The sequence below is a fragment of the Chionomys nivalis genome, chromosome 15 (assembly GCF_950005125.1).
Source record: "Chionomys nivalis chromosome 15, mChiNiv1.1, whole genome shotgun sequence".
Classification (NCBI taxonomy): Eukaryota; Metazoa; Chordata; class Mammalia; order Rodentia; family Cricetidae; genus Chionomys; species Chionomys nivalis.
Genome location: NC_080100.1, coordinates 42,032,508 through 42,047,712, shown reverse-complemented (window position 1 = coordinate 42,047,712; position 15,205 = coordinate 42,032,508). Strand labels below are relative to the sequence as shown.

General features: G+C 38.5%; 1 protein-coding gene across 7 annotated transcripts in view; it reads right to left on the bottom strand.

Moving 5' to 3' along the window:
• Window positions 1-7,511: 7,511 nt before the first annotated feature.
• Erbin (erbb2 interacting protein) overlaps window positions 7,512-15,205 on the bottom strand; it is a 111,542-nt gene continuing 103,848 nt past the window's right edge. For 5 of the 7 annotated variants that reach the window (XM_057789402.1, XM_057789400.1, XM_057789397.1 and 2 more), the window contains 4 exons: window positions 14,145-14,351; window positions 12,799-12,891; window positions 12,273-12,347; window positions 7,512-10,063 (listed from right to left, as the gene is read on the bottom strand). In XM_057789402.1, the coding sequence (XP_057645385.1) occupies window positions 9,956-10,063; window positions 12,273-12,347; window positions 12,799-12,891; window positions 14,145-14,351 (483 nt within the window). In that variant the 3' untranslated portion in view covers window positions 7,512-9,955. The remainder of the gene's footprint in view (window positions 10,064-12,272; window positions 12,348-12,798; window positions 12,892-14,144; window positions 14,352-15,205) is intronic. The other 2 variants (XM_057789398.1, XM_057789403.1) reach the window with 2 other exon arrangements.

The window sequence follows — 15,205 nt, the reverse complement described above, 5'->3', positions numbered from 1 at the left end:
ATACAGAACAAAAACTGGAGTCCTATATGTCTAATTCTAGCTCTTTCATAAAGCAATTACAATATATTACCCAGTCTTGTAATCTCATCTTTCATGATTTTATATGATCCTATCTAATAACCTACTTCCTGAAGAGCACAGACGAGTTTGGGAGCAGGCTGACTACATGCAGATGAGGTTCACCAAACTCATGCAACACTCCCTCTCTCCCCCAGGGAGCAGAGGGACCGGTTTTTGACTTGTCTTCTGGCAGGTCTCCATAAGGCTGCCCTCAAGCCAGTAAACTATAAGCTCTCAGATGTTGTCCAGGATACGAAGGAAAATCCTTCTGCATTTTTGGAATTTAGTGCAATTTTCTGCACTAAAGCTCTGTTACAATATACTAACTTAGATCCAGAAACCATGGAAGGCAGACAGTTACTCATGACTCATTTCCCCCCCAGTGCTACCCCAACATTAAGGCTAAACTTAAGATGTTTGGAGAAAGGCCCTTGACCCCACAGGCAGAAGTCTTAGAGTTGGCTTTTAAGGTGTACCATGCAAGGAATGACAAAGCCCGCAGTCATCACTGTCACATGCTAATCATGCCCCCCCCAGCCAGCTGAGGTGACAGACTGCCCCATCCATGCTATCTGTGCTACTCCCTTGCTCCCAGGGCTCAAGAACCGCCAGGCCCATGTTTCAAATGTGGTAAAACTGGTCACTGGGCCCAAGCATGCCCTAATCCTCATCTTGGTCCTGTGAGACCTTGTCCAAAACGCCATAGGGAAGAACATTGGGTAGTTGATTGTCCTCGTGCACATCGTGGCATGGAGACATCAAACCCAGAAAATTCCCAAGTTGGCCTTCTAGGTCTAGCAGTGAGGCTTCCCGGACTCATTTGACCTAACCGCAACCATCATCTATAACAGAGAGCCACAGGTAAACATCACGGTATCAGGACAGCCCATCTCATTTCTCTTGGACACTGGAGCCACATACTTGGTACTAAGGGAATTCTGGGGGCCTACCTCTCCTAGTTTCCCTATTGTCAGGAAACAATAAAGCCTTATCTACCTCAGCAGACCCCACCACTTGACTGCATTTTTAAGGGTATTTATCTCACTCATTCATTTTCAGTCATGCCAACCTGCCTGGTACCTCTTACGGGAAGAGATTTTTTTTTTTTTTTTTTTTTTTTTTTTTAGCAAAAGTAGGAGCTTCCATCTCATTTGTTCCTTCTCTTCACCTTACCCCAGATTTGCCAGCAGCTCCCCTCCTCTTCCTTCTACCCTCCCAACCTCCCAGCTCCAATATGTCTTTTCCTCTACCAGCCTCTCAGGTAGACCCCCAAGTCTGGGACACCAAAACCCCTCTGTGGCTAAACACCATTCCCCCATCATTATCCAATTACAAGATCCTACTAAGTACATTACCCAAGCTCAGTACCTCCTCTCTCTCTCCAGAGCCTTGGGGGACTTAAGCCTATTATTTCTGACCCTCTAAGAAAAAAGCTACTTTGCTCCAACTCTTCTCCCTTTAACACCCCTATACTTGCTGTTAAAAAACCTAATGGAACCTATTGCCTGGTTCAAAACCTCCAGCTCATTAACTACACAGTGGTTCCTCTTCATTCTGTAGTGCCTAACACTTACACACTTCTTTCCATTATCCCTCCAGGAATCTCTCACTTCTCAGTTCTAGATCTCAGGGATGCTTTTTTTTTTCTCTATTTCTCGAAGCTCTCAATCTCAAAATATCTTTGCCTTCACCTGGACTGACCCTGACACTCACCTCTCCATACAGCTCACCTGGCCTGTCCTTCCCCAAGGATGCCAGGACAGCCCACATCTATTTGGTCAGGCTTTAGCTTCTGATCTACTCTGTCTCTACCTAAGTCTAAACTCATACAGTATGTGAATGATATCTTACTTTGCAGTTCATCCTTGGAGGTTAGCAAAACTGGTACCTCCACCTTTTTAAATTTCCTGTCCAAAAAGGGCTATAGAATCTCACCTTCTAAGATCCAACTATCTGCCTCCCAGGTCATTTACTTGGGATTAACTATTACCCCAATCCAAAAAGCTATTACCCTAGATAGAAAAAAATCTAATTCAGTCCCTTGCAGTTCCTTCTACAAAAGAAGAGGTTTTATCATTCCTAGGAATAGTTGGCTTCCTGCATTCATGGATCCCCTCTTTCTCTCTCCTCCCCCACCTCTTATACAAGACAGCTCTCAGCTCTCTGCATGAGCTCCTTCCCTATTCCATTACTAAACCCTTCCAGAGACGCCAGCAGGCCCTTATACAGGCTCCAGCTCTTCATCTCCCAGATTTAACTTGTCCTTTCTCCATGTAACAGAGGAGGGATATGCCTTTGGGGTTCTAGGACATCATCTGGGACCTTCCTTTGGACCTGTAGCATACATGTCAAAGAAGTTGGATCTCACCACTCAGGGCTGGGTACCTTGCATACGTGCTTTAGCAGCCACTGAGCTTCTTATTGATGAGTCAAAGAAACTAAGTTTTGGGTTGCCCACCACTGTCTTCTCCCACCACAATCAGTCTCATCTCTTAACTTACAAAGGCTTACAAACCTTACCCCCTTCCAGAGTTATTTCCCTCCAAGTGGCACTGGTAGAAGATGCCACACTCACTTTCTAATCTGGCCCACCCCTTAATATCTCAAATCTCCTACCTCAACCTAACATTTATTATTCCCCATCCCACTCCTGCACAAAGACCTTAGAGGATCTACTGCCCCACTCCTCACATATACAGGAGGGCAAACCGTCCCAGGCCACTTATAGCTGGTACACAGACGGCAGCTCCTTTTTATGAGGGGATCCATAGAGCAGGTTATGCCATAGTGTCGGATACTGGGGTGGTGGAGGCAAGGCACTCCCTGCCCATACCACTAATCAGCAGGCTGAATTAATAGCCCTTTCCCATATCTTCCAGTTAATCAAAGGGACAATGCCCCCATGTTGGGCGCCAATTGTTGCAGGGGGGCCCACTTGTTCGTCTCAGCCGCCCAGCTAGCTTAGCCCTGAAATAATCACACAGGAACTGTATTAATTAAATCACTGCTTGGCCTGTTAGCTCTACTTTCTTACTGGCTAACTCTTACATATTAATTTAACCCATTTCTATTAATCTGTATATTGCCACATGGCAGTGGCTTACTGGGTAAATCCCTAGCGTCTGTCTTTGGTGGATTCATGGCATCTCCTTACTCTGCTTTCTTCCTCCCAGAATTCAGTTCTGTCTTCTCTACCTATCTAAGTTCTGCCCTATCAGGCCAAGGCAGTTTCTTTATTCATTAACCAGTACAAGCAACAAAGGGGACTCCCACAACAAAATTTAAATGTTTACATTTAAATATGTAATATATGCCTTTCATATCCTCCTGTCCCATGCAGCTATCTGGAAGGAGTGTGGGCTTCTTACAACAATGAAAGGAGGATCCATAACTAACTCAGGTTACATTATGAACTTGTTAAAAGTCTCCCATCTCCCCAAAGCTATAGGAATTATACACTGTTGGTCTCATCAAACCAACTTACATTATTTCCAAGTGAAATAACAGGGCTGACCAAGCAGCTAAAACAGCAGCATTCCAGGGCCCAAACCTACCTCATCACCTCAGGGGGTTAATATAGTACAGCCCAAATTCTTGCAGACACCCCCTGCCACCAGACAAATTTTGCGAGGACCAAGCTGCCAGTCAGCCAGTTCCACAGAGTCCTTTTTTGGACTTTTTTTTTTTTACAAAAAGTAATCAGCCACCCCAGGATGTGGCCAAGCACTTCAACTGATGCCCACAAAATCAGCAGGAAGCAGTCATAAGAGACCTTACAATGCCCCATTCCCACCCACTAAAGAACCCCAAACTCCCCAAATATTTAGAATAAACCAAAGGATGGAATGTTATTTTAGCCAACCAGCATGGCTGGCACTTCCAGATTCCAGGGCCACGCACATGCAGACAAGCCCTCAGGCAAAAATACCTAGCCGCCCCAGGGACCTTAAAAGGCTCTGCATGACCCATGTGCAGCATGGTTGCATCATCTACATATGATGCAGCTACTAAGCCCTTGCTCCCATGCATGAGCAGCACCGTCATCTGCATATGATGTAGCTATGTCATCCTCCTGTGCACATGAGCTAGGCAGCCTTTAAAAGCTGGATGCACCATCTTTAACCCTCTTTCTGCACACTGACTTCCCCAGGCCTGTACAGGTTTCCTCTAATAAACTCCTAAGTGGGCTTGTGTGCTTCCTTCTCACTTGGGCCAGGTAATTTCATAGCTGATACTACTCACAAAGTTTGTTGGCACATTTGTAATTCCAGCTCAGCAACTTAAGACAGGAGCACTGCCATGAATTCAAGACCAGTCTGGGCATCATACTGAGTTCTAGAATAACCTGGGTTAAAGAGAGTCCTTCTCTCAAAAACAAAACAAAAAAAAGTTATTTATATTCAATCATTTCTATTCTTTCCTGAACACATAAACCTTAAAGTATCAATAGCTCGGCATGGTAGGATATGCCTGTACTGCCAACACCTGGGAGGCTGAGACAGGACTGCAATGAGTTCCACGTTAGACATGGCTTCACAGATAAATAACCAAAATAAATAGCTAATGTAATTTCTCCTTAAATGGTTTTTAAGTGATGCAATTATCAATGTCAACATTTTATAGAGGTATAATTTAAGGGATTTTGAAAAAAACCTACCTCTAAGTTAAGCAACAGTATCAAAAGGAACTGATAGTCTATACTCTCATAAGATAACTAAAAGTGCAGGTATGCCAAAACTGACATTTCTAAGATACAAAATAGGCAAAATTCTTAAGAGTTTCATTTAAAAATAAAGTTCTGTCTCTATTCCTCTTCTTTTCTGTTCCACAATCTAGACATTTTCTCAAGGTAGTTAATTCAGGGATAATTATAGGCCATCCACTCTCTACCCCTTTCCTTAGCACCACCATTCTCCACTGTCTAGCCTATGTTCAGTAGTGTAAAAGTCAGTATTTTATATTTTGCCTAATTTTAGCTATTTTCAGAAGAATGAATTAGTCATGACCAGAAAATGAAACATTGAAAACTTACCATGAAACACGGGAAAAAACCAAAACAACCAAAAGCAGGAACAAAGAGGAATTATCCTTAAGGCAGTGCAGTTTGGTATCCTCAGACTGTAAGCATCAGCAGCTCCCGAGATCTTACTAGAGATGTAAATTCCTGGGCCCTGTGCAGGTGACTCAGACAGATGCCATAGGAGAGATGTTGGCATAAAATATTAAGATGCATGCAGGTTTTACATGACTAAAAACAGGTACTACGTAAGTAATTTATGGAACATGGACAGGTATTCACTATAAACTTTACAACTTTTGTGGATGCTCAGAAGTCCTGTACATACAGGTACTTGATACATGTTAAAAGTTTACATTGCAGATTGTAAGAAAAGTAGGTTTGGGGCTGGAGAGATGGTTTGGAGGCTATGAGTACGGACTACTCTTCCATGGGGCCTGGGTTCAATTCCCAGCATTTACATGGTGACTCACAATCAACTCTATCTCTAGTTCTGTCTCTGTGGTCACTGCACACATGTGATACACAAGCATATATGCAGTCAAAACACCCATACACATAAATGTTTTAAAAACTAGTCTTGTATAGTTGATTCAAAGAGACCATGTAGATGGATCTGCTTTTGGACACAACAGTCAGTGATAAATACAAGAAGGACTAAGGATCTATATGGTAAAGAAAAACTTATACCATTAACAAAAATAAATATGGAAGAAGAGCTTTGTGACTTGGGCATGAAGATTTTATTAAGAATAATGAAGCATAAATGAGGTTTCATCATATGCATGTTAAATCTTTAAAACCAAAAACAAACAAACAAAAAAACCCAAGATATTACCAACAATGGTGACTCTATTGTGGACTGGGAGCTGTTTGTAATATAAGAATATAGTAAGAAATTCAGGCACTGAGGTACAAACCCACAATTCCAACACTAGGAAATCTGTGGCAGGACTCAGAGCTCTAGCTATATACTGAGTTTGAAGATTCCTGGGCTATATAGCAGAACTCCATCTCAAGTACTCCTATGACAAAATTTAAGAAATCGGTATTTAAAACCTATAAGAAACTCCTGCAGTTTTAGTCTTTAAAAACTTCAGAGAGATAGAAAAAAAGTCAAAAAGGCCAAAAAGGATAAGAAATTTTCAAAATGCTAAATCTTAATAGACACCATGATGGGCAAATCCCTATTGCCAACTTGGCTGGATTTAGAATGACCCCTAGGTGTGTCTTTGAGGATTCCAAAAGAGTTTAACTAGGGAGGGAAGATACAGTCCTGGGGGTGGGGCACCAGCCCACAGGGGAGGGTTCTGTATGGAAATAGAAGTATAAAGTAAGCGGAATGCCAGCATTCTGGAGTGCAGCAGCAATGTGACGGCCGCCTCAAGCTCCAGCTGAGAATTTCTGCCAGGAGAGACGAGAATGCACCTCAACTGCAGAGCCAAAATAAGCCCTTAAGTGTTACAACCAGGAGAGGTAACTAATTAGGCACTCCAGAAGCAGAGGAACGGAGTTTAACGAACACCAGGATACGATGTGTACGTGTTCATGTCTGCAATGTGCATGCACTAGTTGTGGATGGAGGCTGGTACTGGGTATCTTCTCAACAGCACTTCACCTTACATTTATTTTTCATTTTTTGAGACAGGGTCTCTCATTGAACCCGAAGTTGAGATTCTGCTCCACTGGTTGGTCAGGGTGCTTCAGGGAGCTGTCTCCTCAGTGCTGGAATTATAGGCACGTGCTGCCACACTTGGGCTTTTTATGTGGGTCCTAGAGATCCACTCCTAGGCTCTCCTGTTTGTGTGGAAAGCACCTTCCAGACTGAGTATCCCCTAAGTCACTACTCACTGACCATCCTGACTGGTACAATTCTCTACTAACTGGGTACCACATTTAAACAGTTAGGCCGGGCGTTGGTGGCGCACGCCTTTAATCCCAGCACTCGGGAGGCAGAGGCAGGTCGATCTCTGTGAGTTCGAGGCCAGCCTGGTCTACAAAGGGAGTTCCAGGACAGGTTCCAAAGCTACAGAGAAACCCTGTCTCGAAAAAAACAAAAAAACAAAAACAAACAAACAAACAAAAAAACACATTTAAACAGTTACTACAAACAACATGGCTCTGGTTTTGAAAACCTGTTGCATAGTAGTGGTCAGTTTTGAGCGTGGCCATTACTACAATTTAGTAAACAACAGAAACTAAAAGCGGCTTCTGTATTTCTTCAAAAGACACAGATTATTCAAACTCTGCAATTCTGTTGTCATAACAAAATTCTCACAAAGTAATTTTAAGCCCCATAAACCCCCCAAATTCTGCAAGAAAACTTTGCCTATTAGTTTAAGGACAAAATTTCACTATTTATTTTTTACTTTTACTCTATATCATATGCTACCCCAAACTTTGGCAACAAACTTTCTTATCCAATTTTCAAGAATACTCCTAAATTAACCAGGCGGTGGTGGCACACACCTTTAATCCCAGCATTCAGGAGTCAGAGGCAGGCAGATCTCTGTGAGTTCGAGGACAGCCTGGTCTACAGAGCTAGTTCCAGGACAGGCTCCAAAGCTACAGAGAAACCCTGCCTCGAAAAACCAAAATAAATAAATAAATAAATACTCCAAAATGAAAAGGAACTACAGCTCAATAAAATGACAGCATATATAACATCTGTTGTACTCATAATAGTTCAACAGGAATATGCAGAGTAATCACTGAAGAAGCCCTGATTCTGTGAAGCCTAATTTCCTTTGCAAAATTATAATCAACAATTCTCGTTTAAGGTAAGGCCACTGAGAACTGTGCAATTATATCTGTTTTACTTATTTCTAATTAAAAGTGGCTGTGAAAATGTGAAGTCAAAAAAGGGAGTGTGACTATCTTACAATGCCGCCATAAAGTAAGAACAAAGGGAACACCGAGACTTATATTAAAGAAGCTGTTTGTCATTCTTTGTTTTAGAGATTACAACACATACAAGTGAATTTTATCAAAATACAGCACATTTCTTCTACTATATTCATAAAAATCAATTCCTATGTAAATAGTACTGAAAAATCAACTAAAATGAGTTAAAATTTACAAAGAGTTGTTAAAGGGTTTCAATCAAAATTATGAAAACTATACAATACCCAATTGATAACAGCCTGAAAGAAGTGCAATCTCTGAGTTCAAATGTTTTAAAAGTGCTGACTATTCTTACTAGAATGGAAATGCTTCAACTCGCTCTGTAAAAATAATGCAGGTATTGTTTTAGCTAGTTCGAGATTCTCAGCTAAGTCAAGGTTGAAGAAAAAAGCATATCACATTAAAAATACCCAAATTATGCATATCAGAAATTTAAAAATGAATTTGAGAAATGAATATTGCTCTAATAAAAGTCTTCAGGCTAGCCTCAACTAAAAACAGTTGCTGGTCTCCTATGGCACTTTACTCTGGTTCAAATAACCATGCATGGCATTTGAATTTTATTTTATTACATAAAACAAAAGCAAATAAAATTACTGGATTGGATAAACAAAATTAATAACCTCTACCATCAAATATTTGTTACAGTCACTAGGAACAAAGGCAGTTGGTGGTAAAGCACTTACACTGTACACTTAGAAACCCTTTAAAGACTCTCAAGTGTGGAGTTCACATTTAACGTGATCTGGAGGAACAGCCCTTGACTTGAACCCTTTCCACATCGGTAGGCCCCAGGGACCATCCCTTGCTCTTCCGCTCTCCACAGCACTTCTCTATCACTGCGCAGTCTCACAGACTTGCTTTGGTTTCCTAGCTCCACGCGCACTCCACAGTTCCTTTCACTTTACCAAGGCAACGCCAGGCCAAACAAAATTAAGAGGCTTTCCTAAACTTTCTGACACTTCGTATGACAGGCAACAGACACAATCTTAAAACTGGCCTTTTAGTTTAATTTGCTTCTTAAAACAGAAATTATAAATTAACTATGGAGTACTAATTATAAAAATTAGATTGCAAGTACCACCATTTGCTAAAGAAAAAATATCAGAGAACTTCGTAGTATGGGAAATGTGTGGACATGCATCTACATTAGAGTTAAAAACTTCAGTAACTAAAAAAATTAAAAATTGAATCACCAGTAGCAAATGTATAATCAACAGCTATGACAAGAATCCATCTTGTAGAGCTCATAAAATGCAATTATTGTCTTTTAAAAAGACATTTTGTATTTTATTGCATTATTCTATTAATAAAAATACATTATCAGATAACTTTTTTTTTTCACTGTTAGCCTCAGATTTTTATAGGAAATAATGTTTTATTCTGGTCTCGGAAAGTGAACCCATCAACACCAACTTCATCTAATCACTCTTCAGTATGCACATAGCAAAAGCCAACACTTCAAATCTCTTACCCACATGGAAAAAAGTAGTTCGGCAGAAAAAACATTAATACCAGTTGGATAAAAATAAGGGCACAAAAGCTATGAGATAGATAGCTCTGCCATCTGTCTCTGGGCTACAATCAAGGCTAACTATTGCCTTGCATACAGTCAGTCATGTGTATGAAATCCAAAAATAAACCTACATTCTATACAAAAACAACATAATTTTGTTTTTGTAGCCTTGATTTGCTAAGTTTAAAAACCTAACAACAAATTTCATATGATATGAATTCAACAGTCTCTTTTTATCTTCTGTACAGTGGTTCTTTCCCTCTAACCACAAGCTCCATTATTATTTCAGTAATGTACAAGTTCCAAGCCAACTGTCTGAGTTCTTCTTTATATATAAAAATAAGCAAAATAGTCATTTCCCCTCCAAGTGTCTTCCAATAAATCTTGCTATCTTCCCCATTTGTTTTTTTTTTTTCTTTTTCCTTTTTTTCCTTCTTCTTCTTTTTTGTCTATAGTGCTTATGAAGAAACTTCTCGAACAATGATGAGTTCTACTGTGTTCTGGAAAGTTTTTAACAAGGACACTGCTTGTCCATGTTCAATGTTGATAAAACTGTAGCCATTAGCCTAGAATAAAGAGGAAAAACAACTTTTAGAAAAAAAATCTCAGAAAAATATTTGCACTTCTAGTTGTAAATTTCTGACAGCCAGTTCATAACCTATTAGAAAAAAGAACCAGTCCAGCAATTTAAAACAACACACTGGCTGATGGGATGATTCCATCTCACTCCACGCTGGAAGCCCTGAGTTTGAATCTGGGGAACCATCAGCGCAGAAGGAGAAAACTGACCCCTTCAAGTTGTTTTCTGACCTCTACACTCATGAAGTGCAGCACATGTGTGTTGTACACACATACATAAAATTAAAAACACATACAGACTAACAGTCCCTACATTCCATACTTAGCAGAAATAAAATCTCTATAGAAATAACCCAGAAATTTGTATTTTGTTCAGGTTATCAGATGATTCTTTTAAAATAAATTTTATTTGACTAAGTTAGGTGTATGGATGCTTTGCCTGCATGTGTGTCTGTGCCTGATATTCAAGAAGGCCAGAAGAGGGTATTAGATGCCCTGGAACTGGAGTTACAGATTGTTGTTTCCAGGAACCCACCTGGATCCTCTGGAAGAACAGCCAAGTACTCTTAACCACTGAGCCATCTCTTCAGACCCTCATATAATTCTAATACACTGTTCCAATGTTGGGAAGTACTTGTCAAGGCAAGATCAGATAGGGTGTTTTATGTATGTGTTAAGGTAGATCCAGGCTTACCAAACTTCAAGGGTAACTGAAGGCAGTGTCTAGACTTATTATTCATTGGAGCCATTGGTTCAAGATCAGCAAACAGGTTATACAAAAGATAGCTAGCATTTACTGAATTCTCACTCTGGACCAGACAGACACACATGTTGAAATGTTTCATATGAATTAAATCCTTTCGTTCTTAAAAAGAACACTATAGATTAAAGGCAACACTATAGACTCATCTTATTTCAAAGACTGAAAACCCAGGAATGTCTGAACAGAAATAATAATTTCCTGCCATAAAACTGAAAGCATGGATTCTAATGTTATTCAGAAAAGTATGTGTGTGAGTGTTTGTGTGGGGGTATTTATAGAGGAAAAATAATACTGTGGAATATTTGTTTGACTAGGCAAAGATGTTGTTACATTTGTTTATAACGCACTTGATCAACTATGTAAAGGTGTGTTACATTTGTTTATGCTGTATTTGTTTAATTATGTATAGATGTGTTGCTGTTTCTCCTTGTCTGCTTAAAGCACCTGATTGGTCTAATAAAAAGCTGACCAGTCAATAGCTAGGGAGTAGAGGGATAGGCAGGGCTAGCGGGCAGAGAGAATAAGTAGGAGGAGGAATCGAGGCTCGAGGGAGGAGAGAGAGAGAGAACAAGGGAAAAAGAGGGAGATGCCCAGGACCAGCCATACAGAATGAAAGAAAGGTAAAAAGTCCCAAGGCAAAACGTAGATGAAGAGAAACAGGTTAAAATAAGTTATAAGAACTAGCAAGAAACAAGTGTAAACTAAGGCTGATCATTCTTAAATCTCTGTGTCATGATTTGAGAGTTGGTTGGTGGTCCAAAAGAAAGCCCGTTACAAAATACGAAAAAATGGATACTAAAGATAGTGTGGCAAAGCATGATCACTTTTGTTACACAGTTCCTGTGAGTTTTCTGAGTCTGAAATTATTTAAAAATCAAAACCATTAAAAATTTTATCATCATGAATTTGCCTATAATCCTTTAATCACTCCAATTTTAGTGTATGTGTTGCTGAAGTAGGAACTGAGCTAATATTAAAAAGGGCTGGGCAGGAATTTGTTCTGACATGGTATTTACTTTCAACTACTAAACTCTACAATGTCTCTATCATTTTTGGTTTGAAGGCTTCTTCGTATTATTATCTGAACTAACAGTAGTTCACATATGAAGGAGGAAGGACTATCCTTGTGAACTAAGCGACTGTCATACTGCGTGTACTTAGGTAAAATGAAGTTACTGAAGTAATATAGAGAAGGAGTGGAAATACCAAAATGTTTCTCAGATTTTAAAATTTTACTATCTGATATAATGACAACTAGCATTCAAGTAGACCCTCTTAAATTAGTAAAATCACTTCTAAACTTAAAATGATTTATCAACATGTAAACATGACTTTCAAAAAATAAAAATATTTTAAACCCTAAAACATTAGAAAGTACTGTAAAATAAAATTATTGCAAAATGAGAGGAAATAAAAAAGGTTGACTTGATTACCTGAATAATTTTATCACCTGGCTGTAGTATTTTTGATGCTGGTCCTTCAGGCTGTACCCTTGTTACAAATATACCCTTTAATGAATAACCACAAAAAAATATTATTTAAGGCCAAACCACAAACTGAAAGCATGACTCAGGAGCAAGGGAAAACCTTTTCAATACCATGCAAATACTTGAACATGGTGGAAGCTGTCTCCTGACTTTTCAGAGTACCCTCTGACAGGCCAACAAAATTTCTCCCTCTAGTAATCCTGACTTTAGCAAAGCAATGAAATAACTTCTATGGACTTTTGGAGAAGCAGTACCAAAACTAAAAATCTCTTGGTAATATCAATATTCATATTTCAGGTCAAATTCTTTACTTCAAACAACATGAAATAAGCAAATTTCAAAAAACAAAGATAATAAAGAAAGAAAAGAGATGAGAGACCCAGAAAATTTACATTAGATTTTTACTCAATAGTATGAGATTAATAAATGAGACATTATGAATGTTCAAGGGAATTAAAAAAAAAAAACTTACATCATCATCAGGTCTGAAAGGGTTTCCTCTACCCCCAACACCTCCTGATATGCTAAATCCAAGTTCTGGGTCCTTTTCTACTCTTACTCGAATCTGATTTAATATGAAAATAAAAGAAATATCACTATACAAGAAAAATATACAATAATATTCATATTTAAATACCGGTGAATAAGTTCAAGCAGATGAGGTGACACAACAACACAGAACACCATTATTCATGTTAATGAGTTAGTGAGGGAAAGGCACAGCGGAATTACAAAGTGTGGCTCCTAACATTACTTATGACTTCAATCAACTGACATTGGCTCTATTTTACTTTTTAGCCAGCCTGAATTTTTAACATCATGATGCATATCTACAGAATACATATGCACATTCCCAACAGTCTTCACTTACAGACTACTTAAATTACATGCTTACTGTCTTGTGCCATAAGGTACTTAACATTGAGAACTGACTTTAGAACTCAACCCTTCATTCCCTCTGTTTATAAGGTTCAGGGGAATTAGGACTGTAAGATCAGACTGACTAACAGCAGTTTTAATAAACTATTGTAAAATAAAAGGTGTAGAAATGTTTTCTTTTCTTGAGACAGGCTCACTCTGGCTGTCCTGGAACCTGCTGTGTAGAACAGGTGGGCTTGAACTCACAAAGATCCTCCTGCCTCTGGGTCCTAAATGCTGGCTTGTTTTGTTACCACAGGGTCTCACTAAACAGCCTAGGCTAGCCTGGATTGTCTGATGCATCCAAGCGGACCTTGAACACACTACTTTCCAGCCTCAGGCTTCAAGGTGCTGGTATAGCAGGTTATAGAAGCTAAAGTTCTGTTAAAGGATGCTCCTGTTTACCACAGACTTGCTCAAAACAAAATGTGGTCAATACCAAGGGTTTCAAGGTTATTACGTCATGAATAAACCATCAAGGTATAAGAAATTATGACCTATATGTTTTGAAGATCAACCCTCAACATGGTCTGGAGACTATAGTTGAATTTTCTAATCTAAAAGCTCAGGCTCTGCTGTAGAATAGGACCACTTCAGTTTACTGGTCTACTATTTATAGTCTCAGAAGAAAATCTATTGGAGCATCATCAATCCATTTTGGACAAGCAGTTGCCTTAGAATTAAAAGAAAAAAAAAAACACACCCCCAACACTAAATCCTATGTTACATGATCATAAAGTTAAGTTAAAAACTACAAAGTCTAACACTTTAGAAAACTAAACTTTATAAACTTAAAACAAAATGGTAAAAACTAAATTCTATGTGGATATATTGCTATTAACCTATAAGAATATATGGAAAGTTTAATTTCATATTTCAAACAGTCTCGATAATTCTTACCTCTTGCTTTGCCAGCTCATGGCCTTGTCTAGGAGAACAATGGGGATGTGTATATGGAGGCTGGTGGGCCACTTTCAGCATCAAATAATCAATGAGTTGTTCTCTAGAGGGATGCCTTGCCACAGATGCCTGAGGGGGATGATGTATTTGACTATAATTTGCCTGAGGCCTGAGAGGCTGGGCCATCTGTCCATTACTCAAAGGCATCTAAGAAAAACATGAATTATCTTTAAAATGACCAGTAATAATGTCTTATTACAAGTATTTGGACATTCTTCTTGGAGCAATACAAAAGCAGTAGTTTTAATATTGTACACCATTAAATACTGAGTTACTCTCACTTATTCTTCTAATTTTAAAACTTCCAAAGATATTAATATCTAGATATTAAACTTTCTTGAATATTTACTGATCAAATCTATCAGCAAACTTTTAAAAGAAGGCCTCGATGTATATTTTAAATTGATTTTGTTATATATAAATCTACTGTTACACTTACCAATGTTAAAGTAGGAAACGAGTATACTGGAAAACTTTAACTATTGATATACATAAAACAAATTTTTTATATACTAAAAAATTAAACTTAAGTTATACTATTAGAAGGTTATCCTTTTCTTATACCAAATCATAACATACATACACAAAAAGTGAGTGTAGTTATGTTTTTCCTCAAGAAAAAAAACTAATTGAGTGTAATTTTTTTCTTAATTTGAATATATTTTAACTTTATTTCTTACTTTTCAGAAATAAAAGTTCAGCTATCTATACAGAAATTAAGTGATTTATTCTTTATGGGTTCATGTATTATCAGTAATTTTCAAGCTCTCTAAATATTAATTCTATGGAATACTTAAAAACACAAGAGTTAAAACACTGATATTCTACCACAAAATAAACCCACCACAAATTTTGTGAGATTATTCGTTTGCTAATGAACTAACTACCTTTAATAACCCCCATGTATTAGGAAACTGAACCTGAATTTTAGACTTAGGATGACATTTGTAGTGAATAGCTTATTTTACTCTACAAAGAATCTAGCTAAAGAGCGCCTGCTT